This window comes from Haliotis rubra, unplaced genomic scaffold (assembly GCF_003918875.1).
Source record: "Haliotis rubra isolate DU_JTF1 unplaced genomic scaffold, ASM391887v1 Scf292, whole genome shotgun sequence".
Lineage (NCBI taxonomy): Eukaryota > Metazoa > Mollusca > Gastropoda > Lepetellida > Haliotidae > Haliotis > Haliotis rubra.
This window is the reverse complement of record NW_025766960.1, coordinates 382,149-404,861: the sequence shown is the minus strand read 5'-3', so window position 1 is coordinate 404,861 and position 22,713 is coordinate 382,149. Positions and strand designations below refer to the sequence as shown.

At 40.3% G+C, this 22,713-nt stretch overlaps 1 protein-coding gene across 2 annotated transcripts in view; it reads left to right on the top strand.

The window, feature by feature from the left end:
- The first annotated feature begins 2,987 nt into the window (after window positions 1–2,987).
- Window positions 2,988–22,713, top strand: part of LOC124282079 (cysteine-rich venom protein TEL1-like) — a 50,256-nt gene continuing 30,530 nt past the window's right edge. Inside the window, exons 1-9 of one of the 2 annotated variants that reach the window (XM_046718047.1) lie at window positions 2,988–3,050; window positions 9,247–9,284; window positions 9,647–9,811; window positions 11,064–11,154; window positions 11,992–12,140; window positions 14,055–14,149; window positions 17,167–17,255; window positions 17,812–17,910; window positions 21,622–21,807. In XM_046718047.1, coding sequence (XP_046574003.1) covers window positions 2,990–3,050; window positions 9,247–9,284; window positions 9,647–9,811; window positions 11,064–11,154; window positions 11,992–12,140; window positions 14,055–14,149; window positions 17,167–17,255; window positions 17,812–17,910; window positions 21,622–21,731 — 897 coding nt within the window. In that variant the 5' untranslated portion in view covers window positions 2,988–2,989 and the 3' untranslated portion in view covers window positions 21,732–21,807. Of the gene's footprint in view, window positions 3,051–9,246; window positions 9,285–9,646; window positions 9,812–11,063; window positions 11,155–11,991; window positions 12,141–14,054; window positions 14,150–17,166; window positions 17,256–17,811; window positions 17,911–21,621; window positions 21,808–22,713 lie in introns of those variants that run through there. The other variant, XM_046718048.1, reaches the window with a different exon arrangement.

Sequence of the window (22,713 nt, the reverse complement as noted above, 5' to 3'; positions counted from 1 at the left end):
TTATATTTTTAAAGTTAATGAAAAATGGCAAAATACCCAACTGAGTTTTGTGAGGTGAGTACAATTTATTTGGTTACTCAAATTAAAATAAGGATACCAAATTGAGATGAACACAAGCGAGTACATAACTCAATGACCTAAAAAGTTATCTGTAGCTCTGCATAAACAATACAGTATATGGATTACACTTTCTTTGTCAAGTACCAATACTTATCTGGGTGATAAAGTGCCTCATTCAGAGAGTGTACTTTCAAATCCCAGATAGTCAAACCAAATGAGAAGTAGAATATGTCCTTTACTTATAATCCAAATATTGCATATGTGAAGTTTGATTTATTTTAAATGTTGCCAGTTACATATTTTGCTACAGAATACAATTACATTTGATCATAGGTAGTGTGTATTCACACCAAACCCTCTTTACAGGTGTTACCCATGTTTCCAATCAATATCTTTCTGATTGATTGATATTTTGTCGAAAGTCCCTGTCATGAAGTTATTCTTTTTAGACAAGGCCCTGTAAAAACAATGGGATGACTCCACTGGAGTTTTATAGTTCATTGTGCCAATTCAAATCACTTTGTCATTAAAGGTTCTAATCAATAATCAATCAATAATGCCCTTGAAATGGATTCCATGAAGGGCCATAGCATCAGCAATAACTTCACCACATGGGTAGAATGTGTGAAGCCCATTTCTGATGTCCACCACTGTGATATTTCTGGAATATTGCTATAAGCAGTGTAAAACTAAACTCACCCACTTAAATGTATCTGAAAACAAATATCTTGGATCAATGTGATGAAAAATAACAGCAAAAGTTGCCTGTTGATCCTTATGGTGTGAAATGTAATATCTACTGATTTTATCAGGAAGAAGTATTTCTATCTCAGCATTTAGTAGTCGGAAAGGAAACAATTAATGAAAACAGCTACTCAATGACAAATATGTGTGTCTCAGTGATGAAAATCATTTGTCATAGTATTGAGTATTGATTTGATCAAAGTATCAATCACATACGATAATACAGTTATTAGCGAAACATATAATAGTCATGGGCATTGCTTCCATTTGTTTCTATTTAGACTAAAGTCAAATAATTGAAACGACCCAATAAACACACTCCTGCACTACATATACACTACATCCATCCATCCACAATGTATACATACCACACGCATGCACGCACGCAGGCACATTCATACATACATACATACATATACATACACATACACATGTATATGTGTGTGTGTGTGCGCGCGCGCGCCCACATGCACCGATGTGTGTATGTATAACATAAATGCGACATATTTGGTCACATGAGTAGGGTGCAGTAACATTTATATGATTATTGTTTGTGTAAGTGTTTGTTCAAGCCCGAACTCATGCCGATTTTATAGTGACGAGAAGTACCCCACAAGAAGTAGCCAAACTGTAGTTTAGCATGTTGTCTACGCAAGTGGGAACCGATGAAATGTGTCAACCAAGTCAGCGATCCTGACAACCCGATCCCGTTAGTCGCCCCTTACGGCAAGCATGGGTTTCTGAATCCCAATTCTAACCCGGATCTTCGCGGATGCTTCTGTAAACGAATTTTAGAATGACCCTGCCGGGGATCGAACCATGAACCCAGTCCCCTTTCCTGGCAAACACGTTATCCACGACACCACGGCGGGATGAAGGTTTGACGCGCTACCGTTGTATAGGACCATGTTCTGTTAAGCGCGATAGTATCATCTTAAAGAAATAGAAAAACCTAAACCAATAACCATCCACCCAACATGTTTATATACTACCCGTCAAAATTTCAGACTCACTGAAAGCACTCACTATATGTTATGTAAATATATATGGTTACATCGAAGATGAATTTCTCCACTAACTTGGGGGAACCAGCTGCAAACTTTATGCAGATGAACTGCACGAGGGTCATGCATGAAATTGCTGAAAAGTATGTGAAAATATCGTGCATGTGAACAGCTGCGTTTTGGTGTAAAGTTTTGTAAAGAATTCGCCAATTTTCACTGAGTTTAATCATTTATTGAACTCTTGACAATAATCTTTTCAACGTTACGAATCTGTTTTATAATGCATCAGTTCATGTGTAAACAGTACCTTTAAACAGTGCGGAATATTTTGCAAAATCTAGTTTAGAACAGTTGAGTGAAGTAAGTGGCTACATTTGCACTAGTGAGTCTAAACTTTTGATGGGTAGTATATTAACACACAGCGTTCCAAACATCCGTATATCCAGTATTCAATATTACGGGGTTAAATGCATCAGTGACGTTATAAACCCATGGCAGTCCACTCACTCACCCAAGGCTCGCGGGGCGTTAAATGCCCCTTTTGTTATGAATGTGATTTGCGTTAGTATATGTATCTGTTCGTCTTTGAAAAACACCTTTTATCACTATATAAGCCTCTGTTTTTATAAATACTAAATAATATGCATATTGAACATACAGGCACATCACGGCTGTTCTTATTAAAAGGAATATTGAACATAAAAACAATGTCGCATTGATTTTTTTAATAGTGTCAGTTTCATATAGGAAGTTCCCAACTGTCAATCTAACACCAATCTTACAGTGGAACTACAAAACGTTTTAAACGGAAGATATATCCCTCTCGTATCAAATTCGACCTCAATAAACCACAATTTACACTTGAATACACCAATTAACCGGATGTGGGTCACGTGATGTCCCGATATCATTTAATTTCCTTTCGGTACATCTTTGATTGTATTGGACGCCATTCAAATGTGAATTCACCTCGCATTTTGACAATTAGTGACAGTATGATATATGTAAAAGCATCATCACAAAACCAATAAATTCTAATATCTTATTGTGGGATCGCGGATCACATGAAACACTTAGTTGAGGGCAATATTCACGTTTATCATCGCCTGCCACTCTAGGCCTCTATATAAGGGGGGAAATGTGTTGCTGTCACAACGTTGACGAAGACGATGAAGACGATGATGATGTTCACTGTTCTGCTGCTGCTGCTGCTTGGCTCTGTGATGGTACAGGGAGGTGGGGGTGAGTGGAACATTTTCTGTTTTGTCGTTTCACTCTGAATCTCCCATTAAACACCTTAAGTTTCCATGTGACGTCGCTCAAATGAATCTGTTTCGGCGGAGGGGCGGTTTGGTAGCCAATTAGTTAAAGTGTTTGCTCGCTACGCTGAAGACCCAAGTTATATATCATAATCCGACAACAGGTAGTTGAGATCTGATCAGGTACTTTGTTAACCCGACTGACAGGTGTATATAGCCAGATGCTTAGAATGCGGAATGTCTTTGTGTATTAGGGTCAGTGGGGTAGCCCAGTGGTTAAAGCGTTCGTTCGTCACGCCGAAGACCCGGGTTCGATTCCTAACATGGGCACAATGTGTGAAGCCATTTCTGGTGTCCCCCACCGTGATATTGCTGGAATATTGCTAAAAGCGGCGTAAAACTAAAGTCACTCACTCACTGTTTCGGCGGATAATCGAGACTGGTTATTCCCTGGCATTACCGTTTTGCTAAACGGTGAGTGAGTTCGGTTTTATGCCGCTTTTAGCAATATTCCAGCAATATCGCGGCGGGGTACACCTGAAATTGGCTTCACACTTTGTACCCAAGTGGGGAATCGAACCCGGGTCTTCGGCGTGACGAGCGAATGCTTTAACCACTGGGCTACCCCACTGACCCTAATACACAAAGACATTCCGCATTCTAAGCATCCCTATGTATCTTGTAATATATATTTTGATACAACCGGAGGGCCGATCTTCGACAACACTCCTGAAGCCGATTCTTCCAACGCTAAATGATGCGTCGTACATACATTACGCAGCCAGGAATATCCGAGCATTTGTCCATTCTTTAAATTTGTTTTGAAGGGAATGAACAGTTACGCGTATATTTCTTGACTCAAAAATACTCCCACTGTTACTCAGTGACAGTATATTCCCTTTGAAAATATTTTGAAAAAATACTTCAAGTCTTCGATTCCCCCGGTTCCCAAATATTCTATCATCGCCTGCACTTTGTAAATGCCTGGTGACGGGGATTAAAATATACACAGAGCCCTGAACATGGATATGGAGTGTATAAACTGCATGGAAAAAGAAAGCATTCACTTGAAAACCTTATATGACATTTTGCTCAACAAAAGGTTTTGTTGTTTGTGAATTATTGAGAATGTTCGCAAAACACTATTCTCGGCTGGGAATAGCTAGTACATATTAATAGTTTACAGGATATTATTTCATCCATGTGAAGTACTATATACATATTGGTAAAGATGTTTAGTTTCAGTTTGTGAAAGCCGAACCTCCGTTGCAGTTAACTTAGCGAGAGAGCAATATTCTAGCAATATTCCAGCAATATCACGGCGGGGGACACAGAAATGGGTTCCACACATTGTACCCATGTGGGAATCGGACACGGGTATTAAAGAACCACTAAACTTTGTTTTTGTTACTCTTTTAACCATTACATATGAAAGATTTGTGGTTAGTCTTATGCGGAACACCAAATTTATTCTTTAAAAAACTTGTGGTTAATTAATACCGAGCGATTAAAAGTGGCCAAAAGTCGCCTGCTTCCCTCTCGCCCGCCAACGAAACCACAGACAGGTTACGTAACTCTGTCGCCAGAGCACTGCAGTGACGTCATATGAGGAACGATTTTCAGTTAGTTGTATAGAAAGTGTGTAGCACGCTCATCATTTTGATGATTTCTCGACATGAACGACGACATGCCGAATCGTTGCTTTGTCGTCAATTGCTCCTAGGGTCGGGTGATGGTGTCACCATGCACAGATTTCCACAGGACCCCGCAGTTCGTGCTAAATGGGTTATGTTTGTGAGTGCGAAGCGAGCGTTGTGGAAGCCTGAAACGATATCTTACTTGTGTTCAGATCGCTTCACGGAAGTTAAAGAATCAAAACTACTTACTAGTTATAGTAAAATATGTATATGATTGATGACCATAAAGATTTTCCATAACACAACTTGTAACATAACGATTTCTTCCTCGGAAGTGAGGTTGTGGTCGAAGTAACAATAATATTGTAAGTAGTATTATTGATTGACCACCTCGCTGCCAGGAGAAATTGTTATGTTATACGTTATAGTCATGCAAAATCCTATTGGCTATCAATAAAATACATATTTTATTACTAGTAGAAAGTAGTTTTGATTTTGTAACTCGGTGAAAACAAACCTAAATAGCATTTATCCACAGACTGGCGGATGTTCCCGACAGGGCGCCGCCATTTTGAAAATCGTAAAGTCTGTTAGAATTAATGAGATTATAGTTTGTTTTCACTGCTAGAAAATCAAAACTACTTTCTACTCGTAGTTAAATATGTATTGGAATCATAACCAAAAGGATTTTGCATGACACAACTTATAACATAACGATTTCTTCCACGGAAGCGAGGTGGGGGTCGAAGTCACAATACTGCGCGATAAATTTCTTGCTACATTCACATGGTTAATGTCCACTCACCAGTATGTAGATACTAGTCAATGTGCGTCTTTATATTTGGTCTTATAATCCTAATTAGTTTATTATCATACTTTTTATGCATTTTGAAACTAAATAAAAGCTGACGATCTGCTGATACTTATAGTGAATTTATAACAGAACTGTAATATCTAGACATTTTATAGTTTGCCAATGTGAATCATAATTCGCACACACACCCTAGTGTATGTTGTCTGTCTCATTACACTTCACGGCGAAAACAATGATTCTGTTGAATGCTACGACAAATGAATAAAAAAAAATGCAAATATTAAAATTAAAACAGATTAAAGTTATAGGAACAATATCAGGCCATTACCTTGTTTGAGGAATGTATCCATCAATATCCACAAAACTGTTCCAAATGATGTGTCTTTTAACAGTTTAATATACGAAAAGTGATAAATCTTTTCAGGTATTGGTGTATAGTCTCATTGGTCACCCAAGATAGCACACCTGGCAACTAATTGCATAATGTCCGCCTTTCATTAAAAACAGTAATTTAGTTAGCCAATAATGGGCAATCAATCAATGTATTGCCGGTTAATCCTTTGAAAGAAGGACGTTGTTTTTACGCAGACACCGACACGGCAGAGTGTATTCAGTATAGATTAGTAAATCTACATACATAAACACTACCTTTGACAATTCCGCTGTGTAAGATAAAAGTAATTAATCAATCAGCGTCTTATCGGTTAATCCTTTGATCGATGTTTATAATGTTGAATATTTACTCCAGACACAAGAAATGCCAAATGGGAACCTTTGTCGGGTAATCTAAGTGTGTTACCACTAATTATACCTGTTATAAATTCATTAACTGACCATCAAGTGAATGATGACAAATAACATGTGTAGGTTTATACCACCTAACACGGGTTACAACTAGAGAGTATTAATTGCTGTATTGCATGTGAAAACTTATGGGCCGACACTGTTTTGAGAATACAAACAGATTTTTACATGACATGATTAAATATCGAGGTAAAAAACACAGAAATGGGATCAATTTGGATCAGTCATTATACAAATAGGGCCTAACGACACCAATCAATTGTGACAGAAGCGTCTATGAAAACAAGTTGTAACTCGGAAACTAGGCAAAGCAGGAGACAAAATTAAATGACAGTAGATTGTGAGAACATATAGCTTTCATTTTCCACAACAATTGTCACGATTTCAGGTTTATACAAGCCTGTAAACAAGATAATTTACCCCTAAAATGTAGATGAATTCTGCATCGGCCCTCAAAGCTATTCCTCATATGACGTCACAGAGTCGCGCCGCTCTGATTGGTTGAAATTTCGTTCGCGGGTGAGAATTGTGCACTGTTGTCAAAAGGTCGATTTAAGTCAATTAAAGGTCGAAATGAGTAGTTTTAATGACGGGGTTTCATTTATAACGATGCCAGTTAGTGATTTATGTATTTTACCCCTAGGGTTTATGTGATCTTTAACAATGTCATGTCATTCTTTTATATATATGTTTCTTATTGGCAGAGACCATATTGATGGTCTTGTTTCCTATTGGTAAGTGTATAATTATCTACCTTTGTATCTGGGTCATTGGCCTTGCATACACAATAAATGAATGAATACAATTATTGGTTTATCTTCCAATTGACGTAAACTCCAGTCTGTATTTCTAATGTACATGATAATTAAACAGTCGTTAATTACACAAATATTCAATGCTTTTAGTTTACGCAAAAGAATAATATCGAACGTGACTGACCTGATGAGCGAGTAATAGACGTTAACCAATGAGATACGTGACAAAAGCCTATTGTTAAAATGTTTGATGAATAGAAAAACTGTTTTATGTGATTATTTCATTGCTCCCTGATCACCTAACAATGCACAAAAAACGTGTCGTTTATATCATTCCATAAATCGATCTCCATATATCGAAAAAAGCACATCTGTGGCGTCATTCTATTGATTAAACGCTCCAATATTTTTTCAGGAATGGGCAGTCATTTATTTTATCTTGAGCAAACATTTCAATTATTTACTCTTGGAATATGTATCTTATATTTTACCAGTTGAATGTACCAAATGAATTACTCCATACTTTGTAGGGAAAGAAGTATGGCAAGCGAGTTTGAACCAGCGTCATCTATCGACATAATAAACGGCGACTGATTGTACTATGTTAAATTAACTATTTGATAATTTCAAATGTTTGCATAATCCTTGAAGGCTAATAAGAAATAATACACATTCAACGTATTTGTGGAATATGTTACACGCAACAATGTTCAAATTTCCATCGATTAGATTAACCTTTATACCTTTATATTGCCTGTTGCTTATTGTAAAACTTGTGTATCTACCTTAATATGTGGGTCATTGACCTTGCATACACATAAATAAGTACTTGATGAATAGAATTATGGTTTTATATTCCAAATAATGTAAACTACAAGTATATTGGTTGTATGTCAGTTGTACGATGGTCATTAAACTGTCGTTAAATACATAAATATTCAACGCTCTCCGATTACACAAAAGAATAATATCGAATGTGACTGACTCGACGGATGAGTAATAGACGTTACTAATGAGATACGTAACAATCGCCTATTGTTAAAATGTTTGATGAATAGGATAACTATTTTTTGTGATTATTTCATCGCTCCCAGAACACCTAACAATGCACAAAAACGTGTCGTTTATATCGTTCCATAAATCGATCTCCATACATCGGAAAAAACCCACATCTGTGACGTCATTCTTTGGTTTAAACGCTCCAATTATTTTTCAGGAATGGACAGTCATTTGTACTTTATCTTCAACCAATATATTAAGTTACACTTGGAATATTTTACCAACTGAGTTACTCCCTATTTTGTCTGGAAAGAAGTGTCGCAAGGGTATAATACAATTCTGAGATTTAAATGTTCAATTGGCAAGGTAAATTATGAGGAGTCGCAATCTTGATTTCACTTTATTCGATTTACTTTTTGTTTAAAGTGAAATTCATCGGTACGTTTTCACTGCAATCAGACTATAGCTTGTGTTAAGCTCGACGTCACTGGAATTTGAGGTCATGGGGTCATACACTGGACGAAAGTTGATTTCTTTTTGGGGTTACGTGACTGTAAAGTGACCTTATGACGATCAGACATAAATACATCAAGGCACATCACTGACATCCTAGACAGGGTTGTTGTACCACATTTCTTTGACCATTCTCTGCACACAGGGCGAGTCTTCATGGTGGACAATACTAGGTCACATCATGCATGTGTACTTATATGATTTCTTGAAGATTGTATACCGTAATCTTAAAATGAACGCACCTGTTAATGTTTTACGACCATAGTTACCAGGGCCTCCTTTCACAAAGCACTAAGGTGATCGTATGTCACTAAGGTAACCTTAGTGCAATGTTAAAGAATGGGAGTTAAGGTTAACCTTAGTAAAGGTTGCTTCGTGAAAGGAGCCCCAGTACTACAAAACGAGTCAAATGATTGGACATATCTACTTCAATCTCTGAAAAACTACAATTTTTCGATTTTTTTCCCGTTTAGACGTGCCATTTCATTATTCCTTGTGGTCAGTTTATCCAGATGGTAAGTTAGATTGAGTTCTTCCGCGATTGTTAACGATAACATATTGATACTAAGAAATAATTAGGGTGGTGCGATACTTCTGTCCATGTGTATATAATGGCTTTGTTATAATTTTCAACGTTATTTATTGTCTTTGCCACAGGAGCGGGGTCCTCAAGTCAAAACTTAGTGGTGAAAGCGGTGAGTACCGAAAGACTGTTTGAATGAGTGAGTGAGTGAGGGAGGGAGCGTTGGTATTCACCTGGGGACTATTTTAGTCATCTGCGTAATCCGTGTTGAAGATGCAGGTCCTAAACGCTCATCACTGTTTGTGAAACCCACGAACACGGGTATTATCTGGTCGAATCTGGGATTCAGAACCACAATCACAGCCTGGCTCATCCAAGGGACGCAACTTTGCAGAGCGATGAGACTGACAGAACGACTTGACCTCCGTGTTCACGTTAACACAAAATATCAGTTTTTTACAGTACTTATTACTAAATCTACTCGATCCTGCAACAAAAACCGCCATTAACCCCAACCTCTGTCCCCCTGAACAGGACTGTGACGCCGCTTACCTCGCCATCCACGCCAACTACACCCTGTGTCTAGTGGACAAAGGGTCGGAAGTTCCACTGTCAGATTCGGACATACAAGACATAGTGGACAAGCACAACGGCTACAGAAGTAATGTGTCACCAACTGCAACCAATATGGTCAGGCTGGTGAGTAATTAGATGTATCTAGAACAGTGCGGACTGCGGCCGTAAACAACATTCATTTATTCATTCAACAGTTTAGGGGTTGGAATATCATGTCTTATTGATGTAAATAGATGGTTGGTTGGTGTTTAACGCCACACTTAGATTAACGGTTAGTCCCTGAATATATATAATTTTGACAGTAACAAATAAACCCATTAAAAATGAAAAAGAGGCCCAGTGAGTTGGGAACCTGGGAAAATCTAGACTTGCTTCATTTAGGGTTTTAGCATTGCAGGGAGGGCTAAGGTAAAATATTGTGGTTCAGGGACTGTGAGACAGACTACGTCACACTCAGCGTTATTCCAGCTATATGGCGGTGGGCTGTAAATAATCAAGTCTGAACCAGACAATCCAGTGATCAACATCTAAAACATCGATCTACGCTTGTCCCGTTAGTCGCCTCTTACACCAGGCATGGGTTGCTGTTCATAGTGCAGCATCCTTATATCGATCAGCCAAGAGGAACTGATAGGTAAACGTAGGCATCTTTGTCACTTAGATGCTCGAAATTTCGAGACAATAATTGAAACTTGAGTGAGTGAGTGAGTTAAGCAATATTCCAGCTATATGGCGGCGGTCTGCAAATAATCGAGTCTGGACCAGACAATCCAGTGATCAACAGCATGAGCATCGATCTGCGCAATTGGGAACCGATGACATGTGTCAACCAAGTCAGTGAGCCTGACCACCTGATCCCGTTAGTCGCCTCTTACGACAAGCATAGTCGCCTTTTGTGGCCAGCATGGGTTGTTGAAGACCTATTCTACCCCGGATCTTCACGGGTTGAAAATAGTCGAAGCAGCGAGGAAATGTTCGAAGTAATGAGAAAATGCTCGATATTTCTAGCTTTTGAAATAAATTTGAAATTATGTAAAAATAATCGATTTAACGAGAAGCATACTCATTGCTTTGAAAAAAGAAACAAATGATTAAAATATCGAGAAATTTCGATGAAAAATAATCTATTCAACAGTGAATTCAGTTTTACGCCGCTTTTAGCAATATTCCAGCAATATCACAGCGGGGGACACAGAACTGGGCTTCACACATGAGGGGAATCGAACCCGAGTCTGACTCGGTGAGACGAGCGAACGCTTTAACCACTAGGCTACCTCACCACCCCATGCAGGCATTCGTAAGTTCACGGGGAGATATATTTTATTTGTGAAGAAAACGCAAAATTTAATTGTAGTAAGGAACGTTCATGTTGCAGGTGTGGGATGACGATATAGCAGAGTTTGCTGCCAGTTGGGCCCGTCAGTGCACTATAGACCATGACGATTACGAGGCAAGGTCTCTTGCAAGTAGGTGGTTAACAATACATGTCTGCAGTCTGTGCTCACCTCTGTTATTTGTGACCCGTTATTCCGGGACAATCCGAATACATGCTACGGAAAGGGGCGAGTAGTGACGAATGTCCCCGAGTGTTAGCTGTCTATCGTGATGCTCTGAATCAGTGAGGAAGGCCGGCCATTTTCTGACCTTTAGTTCACCACATGACACAGAGGGTCTAAAGAAAAAGTAACCAATCCTTTTGAGGCCAGACCAAATTTATTTCTTGCTTACGGATTTTTGTCCTCAGAAACTCTAAAGGCAGTAGGGGGAAAGTACCACTAATTTCCTTTTAAATACTAAAAGTATTTTACTTTTGGCAATTTATGAAGTTTATATGGGGCCAAAAAATAAAAAAACAACAATCTAAAATACTTTACTTGTAAGTTTACATTTTGGGCCAATAAAAAATTAGGATTATATTTTTTTGAGCGGGAGAAAATCAATTTTTATTTCTTTTCCCTTCTTTTTGAAAATATACGACCGGTGGATGCGTAAAACAAGAAATAAAATTGTACACGCTATCTGACCTCAAATGCCACAAGGGAGGGGCTTTGTACACGATTGCAAGACTACCTCATTGTCACTTATAGAATTTAAAGAGAGGTTTCTCCACAAAGTGTTGAAGGGTTACATGTTCATGATATCGACCACATGGTTCTTTGTCCTTTGCCACTTGCACGGGTAGCCTAGTTGTCAGAAGCACCTGGACTTGCTGTGCCGTGAGTTGCGTCCCTTGGGTGAAATAGAAACTCACTCACTCATTCACGCAGACACTCACCCAAACACTCACTCACTCTTTATTCCAGCTATGCCAGGAGTGGACATTGGACAGAATATAGGTGGTAACTACGCCAGTATTATCAAGGCAATAGAAGCCTGGCACGAGGAGGTGGATGATTTTGAGCACGGCATCGGAAACACAACAGTGGGGAAGGTTGTCGGACATTACACCCAGGTAATCAAGCTATTTCTGTTTTTACAAAAACTACGTAATGGTTGAAAAACACCCGTCAGATGGACATGGCCAACAGCATGGTCGGGGAGTGTCAGGGCAGTGGTAATCAACTATACACAAAGACCTTAATTAAGCACCCCCTCTACTTTTGCCATGATATGTTTTCAACACGTACTTAAAACTTTTCGTAGTGAACATGGATGGAAAAAACATGCGTTTTCTGACCCGTATGATCCTTGACTAAAAAAAAGTGACAAAATGATTGGAATTCATGTTGATTTTATGACGATAATTGCTCGTTTTTGAAAAAGAAACACTGATTTTCATGCAAAACCATGTTTGTACAAGTATGACTCTGGAATGTTGAATGTTGAATTTATTGCTGAATGTGAACATTCAAAATGTCATTTTGCGTGTCTTACACGATTCAAGGTCGAGTGTAACCTCCATGTGACTGTATGCCAGCCAGCACTCTCCTCCTCATACCTCTGTCAGCCTCCTGATCCTCTGAAGTGGCAGTCTACGCCATTCCTCGTGTAAAGCATCTTCCCTTTGTTGCACACGACGACCAATCATGTCCCAGATGTGATCCAAAGGGTTAAGATTGGGGCTCAATTGTGAGATAAGTCAGAGGGTGCTAACTAGGTTGTTTGTGTATAGATGTTGAGTACCACAGACACATCGGGTCCTGCACGAGAATAGAACTGTAGTTGCAGCTTCGCGCTAGACGTTATTTATGAGTCATGCAAGATATCAACTCATACATATTTGAATAGAACAATATTTTGAGATTATGTTAAGTAGAAATATGAAGTTTCTTCGTTGATCAACTCCGTCAGGATCCGCGCCAGAAACGTCTCCGTACAGACTTTGTAGTTGCCACATCGTCCACGGCGCAACGGGGTGGTGAGGTAGTGTTGTGGTTAAATCGTTGACTCGTCACGCCGAAGACCCGGTTTCGTTCCCCCACATGGGTACAATATGTGAAGCCCATTTCTGGTGTCCCCCGCCGTGATATTGCTGGAATATTTCTAAGAGCGGCGTAAAACTAACCTCAATCAATCAGTCCACGGCGCAACAGTTGGATGTGCAGAGTTGTGTCCCCTTGGCGTCCCAGAGCCTATGATCACTGGTCCGAATCGGGCTTCGCTCTAATTATGTTACAAGGTTTTGCCAGCTCACGGGTAAGAGTGTAACAATTTTATCACTGTGGGCTTTCTGTCGAATTTTGATACGTCGTGAAATAACTGAAATACTGCTCAAAACGACGGCAAACCCAATTCACTGGCCACAAACTTCCCCAGCACTCAAAAGCTCGTTCTCAGAGACGAGTTAATTCAGATTTGGGCGAGGCGTGGAATCACTACGCCATTGTGTTGCGTTGTGAGCCATTTCCAATGCCAGCTGTAAAGAAAAATGTATTTAACGACCCGATTAATATAACTGGGATATTGCTTTTTGAGACCTGAAACAATATTAAATCTAGGGCTGCCTAAAATGATCGATAATCGGAAATATCGTCGACATGAACAATATTAATGATTATCGAAAATATTGTTATCGATAATATCGTACATAACTTTTGTGATAGAAAAAAGCTTTAATTTTCTCACACAATATACAAATCTAAGACTTTATTCATGGTCCGCTTCAAAATTATGTTCATGACGCTGTTTTGTTAATAATCCATGCAAAAACCTGTGACCACTCACCAGCGGTATGAATTATATTAATTTCTTTCAGGTACTTTTGGCATTTTTGCTCAAAGTTACATCTGCTATATTTATCGATAATCTCTATGGTCTATATCGATAGCCAGCCCTTATTAAATTATTAGTTTCTTAGATCAGTTCGTAACATATTTCAATACTGGACAAATCATACTAAGCGTTGTTGTTTCGTTTCTGTGTTTAGGTTGTGGGGTTCAGAGCCATCCGCATCGGGTGTGGGGAGGCCAACTGTACAAACGCCGAGTACAGTCGTTACCAAGTGTGCAACTACGCCATTGGGTGAGTGATTGTTATAACTGGAGCTGACCAGTCACGTGACTGGTCAGTACATATTAGGGTCCAGGTATCAGTTGTACACTCTTCCAAAACAGAAACGCATCGCAGATAATGAAAATGTTCATTTTCTTTATCCATGAACAACTCAATACAATGGGAAAGGATAGCTGGGGAGTACCAGTCTACAGTTTTACCCGTCATTTCAACGTACACTAGAGCATAATCTTTTATGGGATCGGTATACCAGTCTCAATTCAATCAATAATCGTACGAGAAGTGGTAGACCGAGAGTCATCTCCCCTGAAAAAGATCCTACATCCGGGTCTTTCATCCGTCACCGTCATCCCCCCGAGACTGCAGGGCATGAGGAGGCTATGGAACCAACTATCAGGAATCTTCTGCGAGAGGTGGAATTAATCAAAAAAAAACGGTTTTGAGACGTTTGCATCAACGACAACGTCTGCGATGTTGCAACACCGTACTGATATCGATTTGTAAATGTGTGTCTACCGACGTGGAATCAAGCGTTCTGCACGGATGGTGTGGGGAGCCATATCCAAAACATGGTGCATCAAACAAATTCTCCAACGCCCCCTTCTTCTCTAGGTTTATTCAGTCTGTGCCATGGAGGTTTAGAGGAGAGACACGAAAAGGTTTGTCAGAGAAGGTACTGATCAGAACGCGCCTCTAGTGGACGTTTTATGACTGGATAATCAGTATGACATGACATGCCACTATAACTATGCTTCAGCCTTATAAAGATCAAGACCCGGGTTCGATTGCCCACATTGGTGCAACTTGTGGAGCCTACTTCTAGTGACCCCGCCGTGATATAGTTGGAATGTTGCTAAAATCGGCGTAAAACTAAACTCACGCCTTGTATAAGTCCAGTTAACTATGCCCTTTAATAGGCCATTATCCAGTTTCGCGAAATAAGTTCGTCTAGAGATAGATAGATAGATAGATAGAGAGATGTTTATTTACGTCTCGCCTCAACATGGTACAAAAACAGCTAAGTACATAAACACAATATCACCGTAAAAAGTTGAGCCATTCAATATGGAATTATGAGAGACACTTGAGCTAAAAAACTATACAGAGTATAATATGTGAATATTACAAATACAAAAAAAAGAGTACCATTTACATTAAGAAGATGTATACAATTTTGCAGTGCGCTTTTTAAGAATATGAAGGCAGGTTTTGGCGGATAAAAACGATACACCTGGACTTGATAGAATATATCTAACTTTTTCAACATCCCCCAGATTTAAAAAAAAAACATCTTAAAGACTTGTACATTTAGATAAAAGTTGCAATCGCTCCTTAGCATACAAAGGACAATGCAATAAAACATGACACTCATCTTCAATAAAATCTTTACAGTAAAACCAAATTCTTTCAGTTAAAGCACAACCAACGTAACGGCCAGTTTCGATTCTAAGCGGAGCTACCCCACATCTGAACAAAGCTAGTGCTTTTCTCAGAGAACGCGACATATTACAAGAGTGATGTCCTTTTGGAGAACCACGTGACCACGGCCATACTGTCAAAACAAACGGCGGTCAAAACTTGTAACGTGTTTGATCATGCAACGAGCGCTATCTGACGTGTATACCGAGAGAAGCTGCAGATGCCTTACCACCACTTAGACCAAGAGTAAACAATATCGTCTGTCGACAAAACAATCGGCACGTCAACCTGACAGCTGTTTACGTGTTGTCATGCCCGCAGTCACTTGTCATAAGGGGTAGATAACTCTAAACGGCAAAACTGGAAAATGGCTTCAACACGCGCACAGTCCGTTTGAGACAAAATGATACCGATGAATTGCAATCTAACACAAAAACAAATAGACATAAAAGAGTCAAACCAACGCGGACTGCAATAAAAACAACAGACCAACTCTAGAAAAAAATTGCATAATTTGTGTCATAAAAAGAAAAAGAAACTGTCATCATTTATTTGTGCGTTTTCCTAGTTTGCTACAAGGGCGCGTTGGCAACTAAAGGAACAGCGCGAAAAGCGAGATGCACGTGCGTTAACGGGTTCTCAACACACTTTTGAGCTGGCGAGATGACACGTACCTCAGCTGCACAGGCAGTGCGTTGTGTGTACTTAGTAATTGCATACTTGGGTCACCCCCTGTCATTTTCATCCTTGAAAAAATCATAGACTTTGTAAATTATAGACTTTCATTTTCTTTCACTTTGTCATTCAACGGTAATCACATGTCTCTGACGTCGCTAATGCACGTGCATCTCGCTTTTCGGGCTGTTCCTTTAGTTGCCACTGCGCCCTTGTAACAAACTTGGAAAACGCACAAATATATGATGACAGTTTCTTGAACAACTTTTTTATTTTTGTGACAGAAATTATGCAATTTTTTTCCAGAGTTGGTCTGTTTTTATTGCAGTCCGCGTTGGTTTGATTCTTTTATGTCTAACTGTTTTTGTGTTATATTGCAATTCATCGGTATCATTTTGTCTCAAACGGACTGTAAGCAGAATGCTGTTGTAGAGCTGGAAGATATGCAATGGTTGTATGTTTATTATAATAATCGGTGACATTCACGAGCATCGGTACTGTGCTGAAAATCCAAGAATCATCAAGATGCATCCGGGATTCGAACCCATGAGGAAAAGTGTTTAGTACACCTAAAGGATACACGTTTTAAGCGGAACCTCGAGACCTACTAGGCCCCTTTGCAGCAACAGTGGCAGCGGTAGGCCTAGTACTAGTTGTGGATGAGTGTTTGCTATTTAACGCCGCACTGAGCAATATATGGCGGCGGCCTGTAAATAATCGAGTCTGGACCAGACAATCCAGTGATCAACAGCATGAACATCGATCTACGCAACTGGGATACGATGACATATGTCAACCAAGTCAGCGAGCCTGACCACCCGATCCCGTTAGTCGCCTTCTATGACAAGCATGGATTACTGAAGACCAATTCTAACCCGGATGCAACGCTTATATTCACCGGTGTAGCATAATAAATTTTATTTTGGTTGCAGACAACAGACGCCAGACGTCAAGATTCCGTACGAAAATGGAACTTCGTGCAGTAAATGTCCCGAGGACAAGTGCTCCAACAACCTCTGTGGTGAGATTAGTGTTCTCTCAGCCGTTAACAACTGACTTAGTGACGATACACGTTTCATCATAACCATCTCAGTGTTGTTTGTTTGTTGTTTAACGCCGCTCTTAGCAATAATGCAGCTATAGGCGGCGGTCTGTACATAATTGAGTTTCGACCAGACAATCAAGTGAGCAACATCATGAGCATGGGACCTTCACGAGTTGACAGCTCAGTGCAAGAGACTAAGTGACAGCTCAGAGGCGTATAAAATATCAAATTTCCGCAGAAATCTATATATTTTCCAAGATACAGTAGATAGTCATAAAATTATATGTCATTTTAATGACTAGTAGATGTACGCTTTTGTCATTATGTTTTTAGTTTATACCGAAAAACAAATCCTTTAAATATGAATGCACTTTTCCGGAACCTCAGGATCTCACGTCAACGTCAACGTCAACGTCATTAAGACGCCACCATTGTATTTATTGCTGCCCTACCTAAAGTTCAGTTGGGTAGTTGCCTCTGGTAGTCAATCTACACTGTGTTTACAATTAAATGAAGTCAAATCAATTTTCAGATTGTGGAGACAAGCTTTGTCTGAATGGCGGCTCACTGGACACTAGCACCTGCTCGTGCACGTGCACCGGCATCTGGACTGGGGACGTGTGCACTGAAAGTAAGGAAAGAATTATTTTTAGAAAAATTCACAGTATGATAGAATATATTCCTGCCTGAATCTAGAATTGTTTATCCGAGGCAAATTAAAAACAAATGCGAGCTCAACATGCATGAAACAAGATATGTACACGTGTATTTGAAACTGTTATCAAGCTGAGTGAGTGAGTGCATGAGTGAGTGAGTGAGTATGGTTTTACGTCGTTTTTAGCAATATTCCAGCAATATCACGACGGGGGACACCACAAATGGGCTTCACATATTGTGCCCATGTGGGGATCGAACCCGGGTTTTCGGCGTGACGAGCGAACGCTTTAACCACTAGGCTGCCCCACCGCCCCTGTTATCAAGGAGTACTGTTATTTTCATTGATACGGTACAATGCAGTAAAACTTTAGTCATTATGATAATACTCATAGCATTACCCACAGTTTCTATATATTATCCATTTGTTTATGATGATAATTGACAGATGAGATCAAATGAATGCGCAAAGATGGTTTGGGTGATCATCTCAGAGACCTGGTCCCCTTTACACGCATCCCAGGAAGCGCTGCCTAGTCGAACCCACCAAGAACCTTTAAGAGAATATGGAGACTCTCCTACACCAACGCGTTCTGCATTACCCAATATGTCAGAAGGTATGTATCCCCGATGGAGAACTCAGGCACACTCCTGGTCTTTATCAAGTGATCAGGAGGTATCACGCTGAGGGCAGCGAGAACAATGGGGAGCCTGGCGACAGTGTTCTTGGGATGCAAGCGAGACATTTCAGTGGCGAGGTCCACATAGTTATTGTCAGTATATTTTACTGAATAATATACAATGTACAGCGGAAAGAGGCTGGTTAGTCCAGGCATAACCTGGCTCTGCTCTGCCTAGTTGAACAGAACAAGAACATTCCGAAGAATATGGAGACTCCCAACACTGCAGCTTCCTGCATTACCCAGAGTGTTAGAACCTTCGTGCTCCCGGTGGAGCACCCGGGCACATTCCTGCTCTGTGTCAAGAGATCGGAAGGAACCAAATCAAGGGCACCGAGAGCCTGACGACACGACCTGGAATTACAAAATTAAAAAGGAATTTCAAAAGCGTGGTATTAACTATGCTTTTCTTGAATCTTGCCAATCACATTACTGTCAAAAGCGACACAAATCATCAGTGACATAAATAATTTGACTGCCTTTATCATGAAAATGGAAAAGATCAGGTTTGTTGGCAGGATTATATACGTCTGTTCCAGAGACGTTTAAAAGCATCATTTTCCATGACGCCCTGGACATGTTCAGGGTCCTGTCATGGATGGGCCTCGGGGATAAAGCAACAAGCATGGCTAAGACAGTAATAGAAACAAGGAGCCATGCCATCATGTTGTTTAAGATACGCTGTTTTTGTCAAGGAATGACACCCTGTTGACGAATTTCGGCGATTGCGAGTAGGGGACTGGTTCTCGGCAGCCAAAACGAAAGCCCCCTGTTTCACATTCAAGACCATCCGACTTCATCCAGGCAAAGGAGTCGCTTGGATTGCTATTCCGTTCCACACACTGTACACACGATACAGTGGTTTCCCAGAAAGTTTCCCTTCACATGAATGACTGAGCCAAGTTGGTGAAGATTTCACCTGGTTTGCACCCATCACTGTACTACTGTCCAGCAGTACCTCGCTATCATCAAAATCATCTTGAATGTCGTGGAAGCTGTGGAATTCCTTTGCTTTCATCCCGAGTCCTGGAATACATCACCATAGAATCACGAGATCAATAAACATGAGCCTCGACATTCGTCAAATCCGGCCTCCAAACTGATTGAGATACAGAAGCGATTAAGAGAGGAACGAGGTTGGAGGGTAACTCTCGATCCTTCTGGTGAGGCGGTTAAGACTCTGGATGTCTCGCTTTGCCAATCAACTCCTCTATTGGACTAAGACTGGCTCATCAACCCCATTTATGGCTTTGACTTTGGTTCGAGTATTTAGCTCTGAGCTCCAGATTTTCGTTAAAGGTCACATGCAACGTTAAACACAACTTTGCAGATTCTGATACCTTTCGGTATGGACGTACCGAAACAAATCGTCAAAAAATGCAAATTCAACTTATAAAGTTAAAAAATAACGCGATGAAAAAAACCGCGCGAAATCGGAGTTCAAACGTTTCACTAATTTCCCCCCCAACTTTTCTGGGGAAAACGGGTTTCAACAGCTGGGCTGCGCTCATAGCACGTGCGCAGTGAAATAGGTTCGCGCAGCTTGGAAGCGGGTTGTCGGGTGAATACTCGGTGAAGGCTTTGGTGTGAGCTATTTTTCTAATGTTTTGTTGATATCTCACAGGCGCGAGCTTTTTATATGTTATGACAGTAAATTAACTGTTTATATAATTTCATTTGTCTATTTCACCACACGTTCTTCTTACCGAGTCACTTTCTCAGTTCGATACTTAAAAGCAATGTCATTATTTAGCGTTGTACAGAATTTCTAACTGTGATATAGATATGTCGTTGTCACAGACAAAACTCAATGTCTTGTTTTATTGACACCTGTGTGTCTGCCTGTCTGTCTGACAATATTCAATACACAGCTGCTGTCACTGACCACATGCAATTTGAACTTAACACCAATCAGGCTATACACCATAAACAAAATGCATTGATTTATGGCCCGAGTTCCGTCTCTGTCACATTATGTAATTACACAGACAGGCAGGTGTGATACTTGAACACATGACACGTTATGATATCTGTTGATTGCAAAATGTAATACACAATACACAGCTGCTGTCACTGACCACATGCAATTTGAACTTAACACCAATCAGGCTATACACCATAAACAAAATGCATTGATTTATGGCCCGAGTTCCGTCTCTGTCACATTATGTAATTACACAGACAGGCAGGTGTGATACTTGAACACATGACACGTTATGATGTCTGTTGATTGCAAAATGTTATACACAAAAAAAGGCATGTATTTACAAAACCCAACATCTATATATATACACACACAATGAGCCGTGAAGGCATCTGCAAATGAACCAGCCGTTACACTTGAGTGCACACCCACCCGCTCTGACTGGGTTCGGTATCCCGGCTGCTTCGTTTCATGGGAAGTAAAACCGAAGTACACAATTTTGCACTTTTGATTTGCGATTGTACGCTTATAATTTTGTTTATATGTTTTTTCATTACCAGCAATGTATATTATATGTCATGAATAAGTGATAATTGTGTTTTAATTATGTTTGATTTTTTGGTTGCATGTGACCTTTAAGCGAGGTTTATACTCAGCCCGGGTTATGTCTTTAATTTGAGGAAAGTTGGGGTAGCCTAGTGGTTAGAGCTTTGGCTCGTCACACAGAAGACCCGGGCTTGGGTACAACGTGTGAAGCCCATTTCTGGTATCCCCCGCCGTGGTATTGCTGGAATATTGCTGAAAGCGGCATACTCACTCTTTAACTGGGGCAATCTGGAGCTTGTCGCGAACTTGTATTCCAAGATTGGTGTAGGCCCTATGTTCCCAAAGATGCCCAATAACTCCTCCACATTTGTAACTTGACAGATTCATCATCTTTCATTTCATTTAGTACTATTTTTATTTTTAGTAGTAGTAGTAGTAATTATTCATATGGACAGTATTGGTAGTAGTAATGGTAGTAGTAGTAGTAGTCTGTCATTACCATTGTTTGAATGATATCCATCACTTTGTTTCTTCACAGAGAAATGTGGAACTTCGAAGAACTGGTGTAAATATGTGCCGGATAAGGAATGGTGTGAGCTGTATTCCAACATTCCCGTGGACTGTCCGAAATTGTGCGATGTATGCTGAGCGTCGCTTTCCGTTGACCCATACAGACCATTTACACTGTAACGTTGATTAACTCAGAATAAAGGCAGTCTGTAGATATGTGTGTTGCTCGTGTATGGCTGTATGTTACTGACTGACTGAGTTTAGTTTTACGCCGCTTTTAGCAATATTCCAGCAACATCACGGCGGGGGACACCAGAAATGGGCTTCACACATTGTACCCATGTAGGGATTCGAACCCGGTTCTTAGGCGTGACGAGCGAACGCTTTAACCACTAGGCTACCCCACCGCCCCGCTGTATGTTACAGTCATATGAAATGGGAAATAGTTAATGACGGAGGATGCTCGATGGGGTAGCCTAGCCGTTAATGCGTTCACCCGTCACGCCGAAGACCCGGGTTCGATTCACCTCATGATTACAATGTTGGAAGCCCATTTCTGATGTCCCCGTCGTAATATTCCTGGAACCTTGCTAAAAGCGGCGTAAAACAATATTCACTGATGACGTAGGATGCTCGCGTTTAATCTTATGAAACAGTCTCTGATCTTACTCAGGTGTAACAAGCAGGGCTGTGTCAACCATTGAAAAGGTACATACATTCTATATTTTCGCCTTTTGATCTAGGGTATGACGCCGTTTTTGCTATTCGTTGCGAAGAGTGGACAGGTGTTTCTCTCTGCTAATGTTTCAAGATAACATTTGTCAGGTTTTACTTACTTAAGAGTGAGTGAGTGAGTTTAGTTTTACGCCGCACTCAGCAATATTCCAGCTATATGGCGGCGGTCTGTAAATAATCGAGTCTGGACCAGACAATCCAGTGATCAACAGCATGAGCATCGATCTGCGCAATTGGGAACCGATGACGTGTCAACCAAGTCAGGAAACTGACCACCCGATCCCGTTAGTCGCCTCTTACGACAAGATAGTCGCCTTTTTATGGCAAGCACATGGGTTGCTGAAGACCTATTCTACCCCGGATCTTCACGGGTCACTTACTTAAG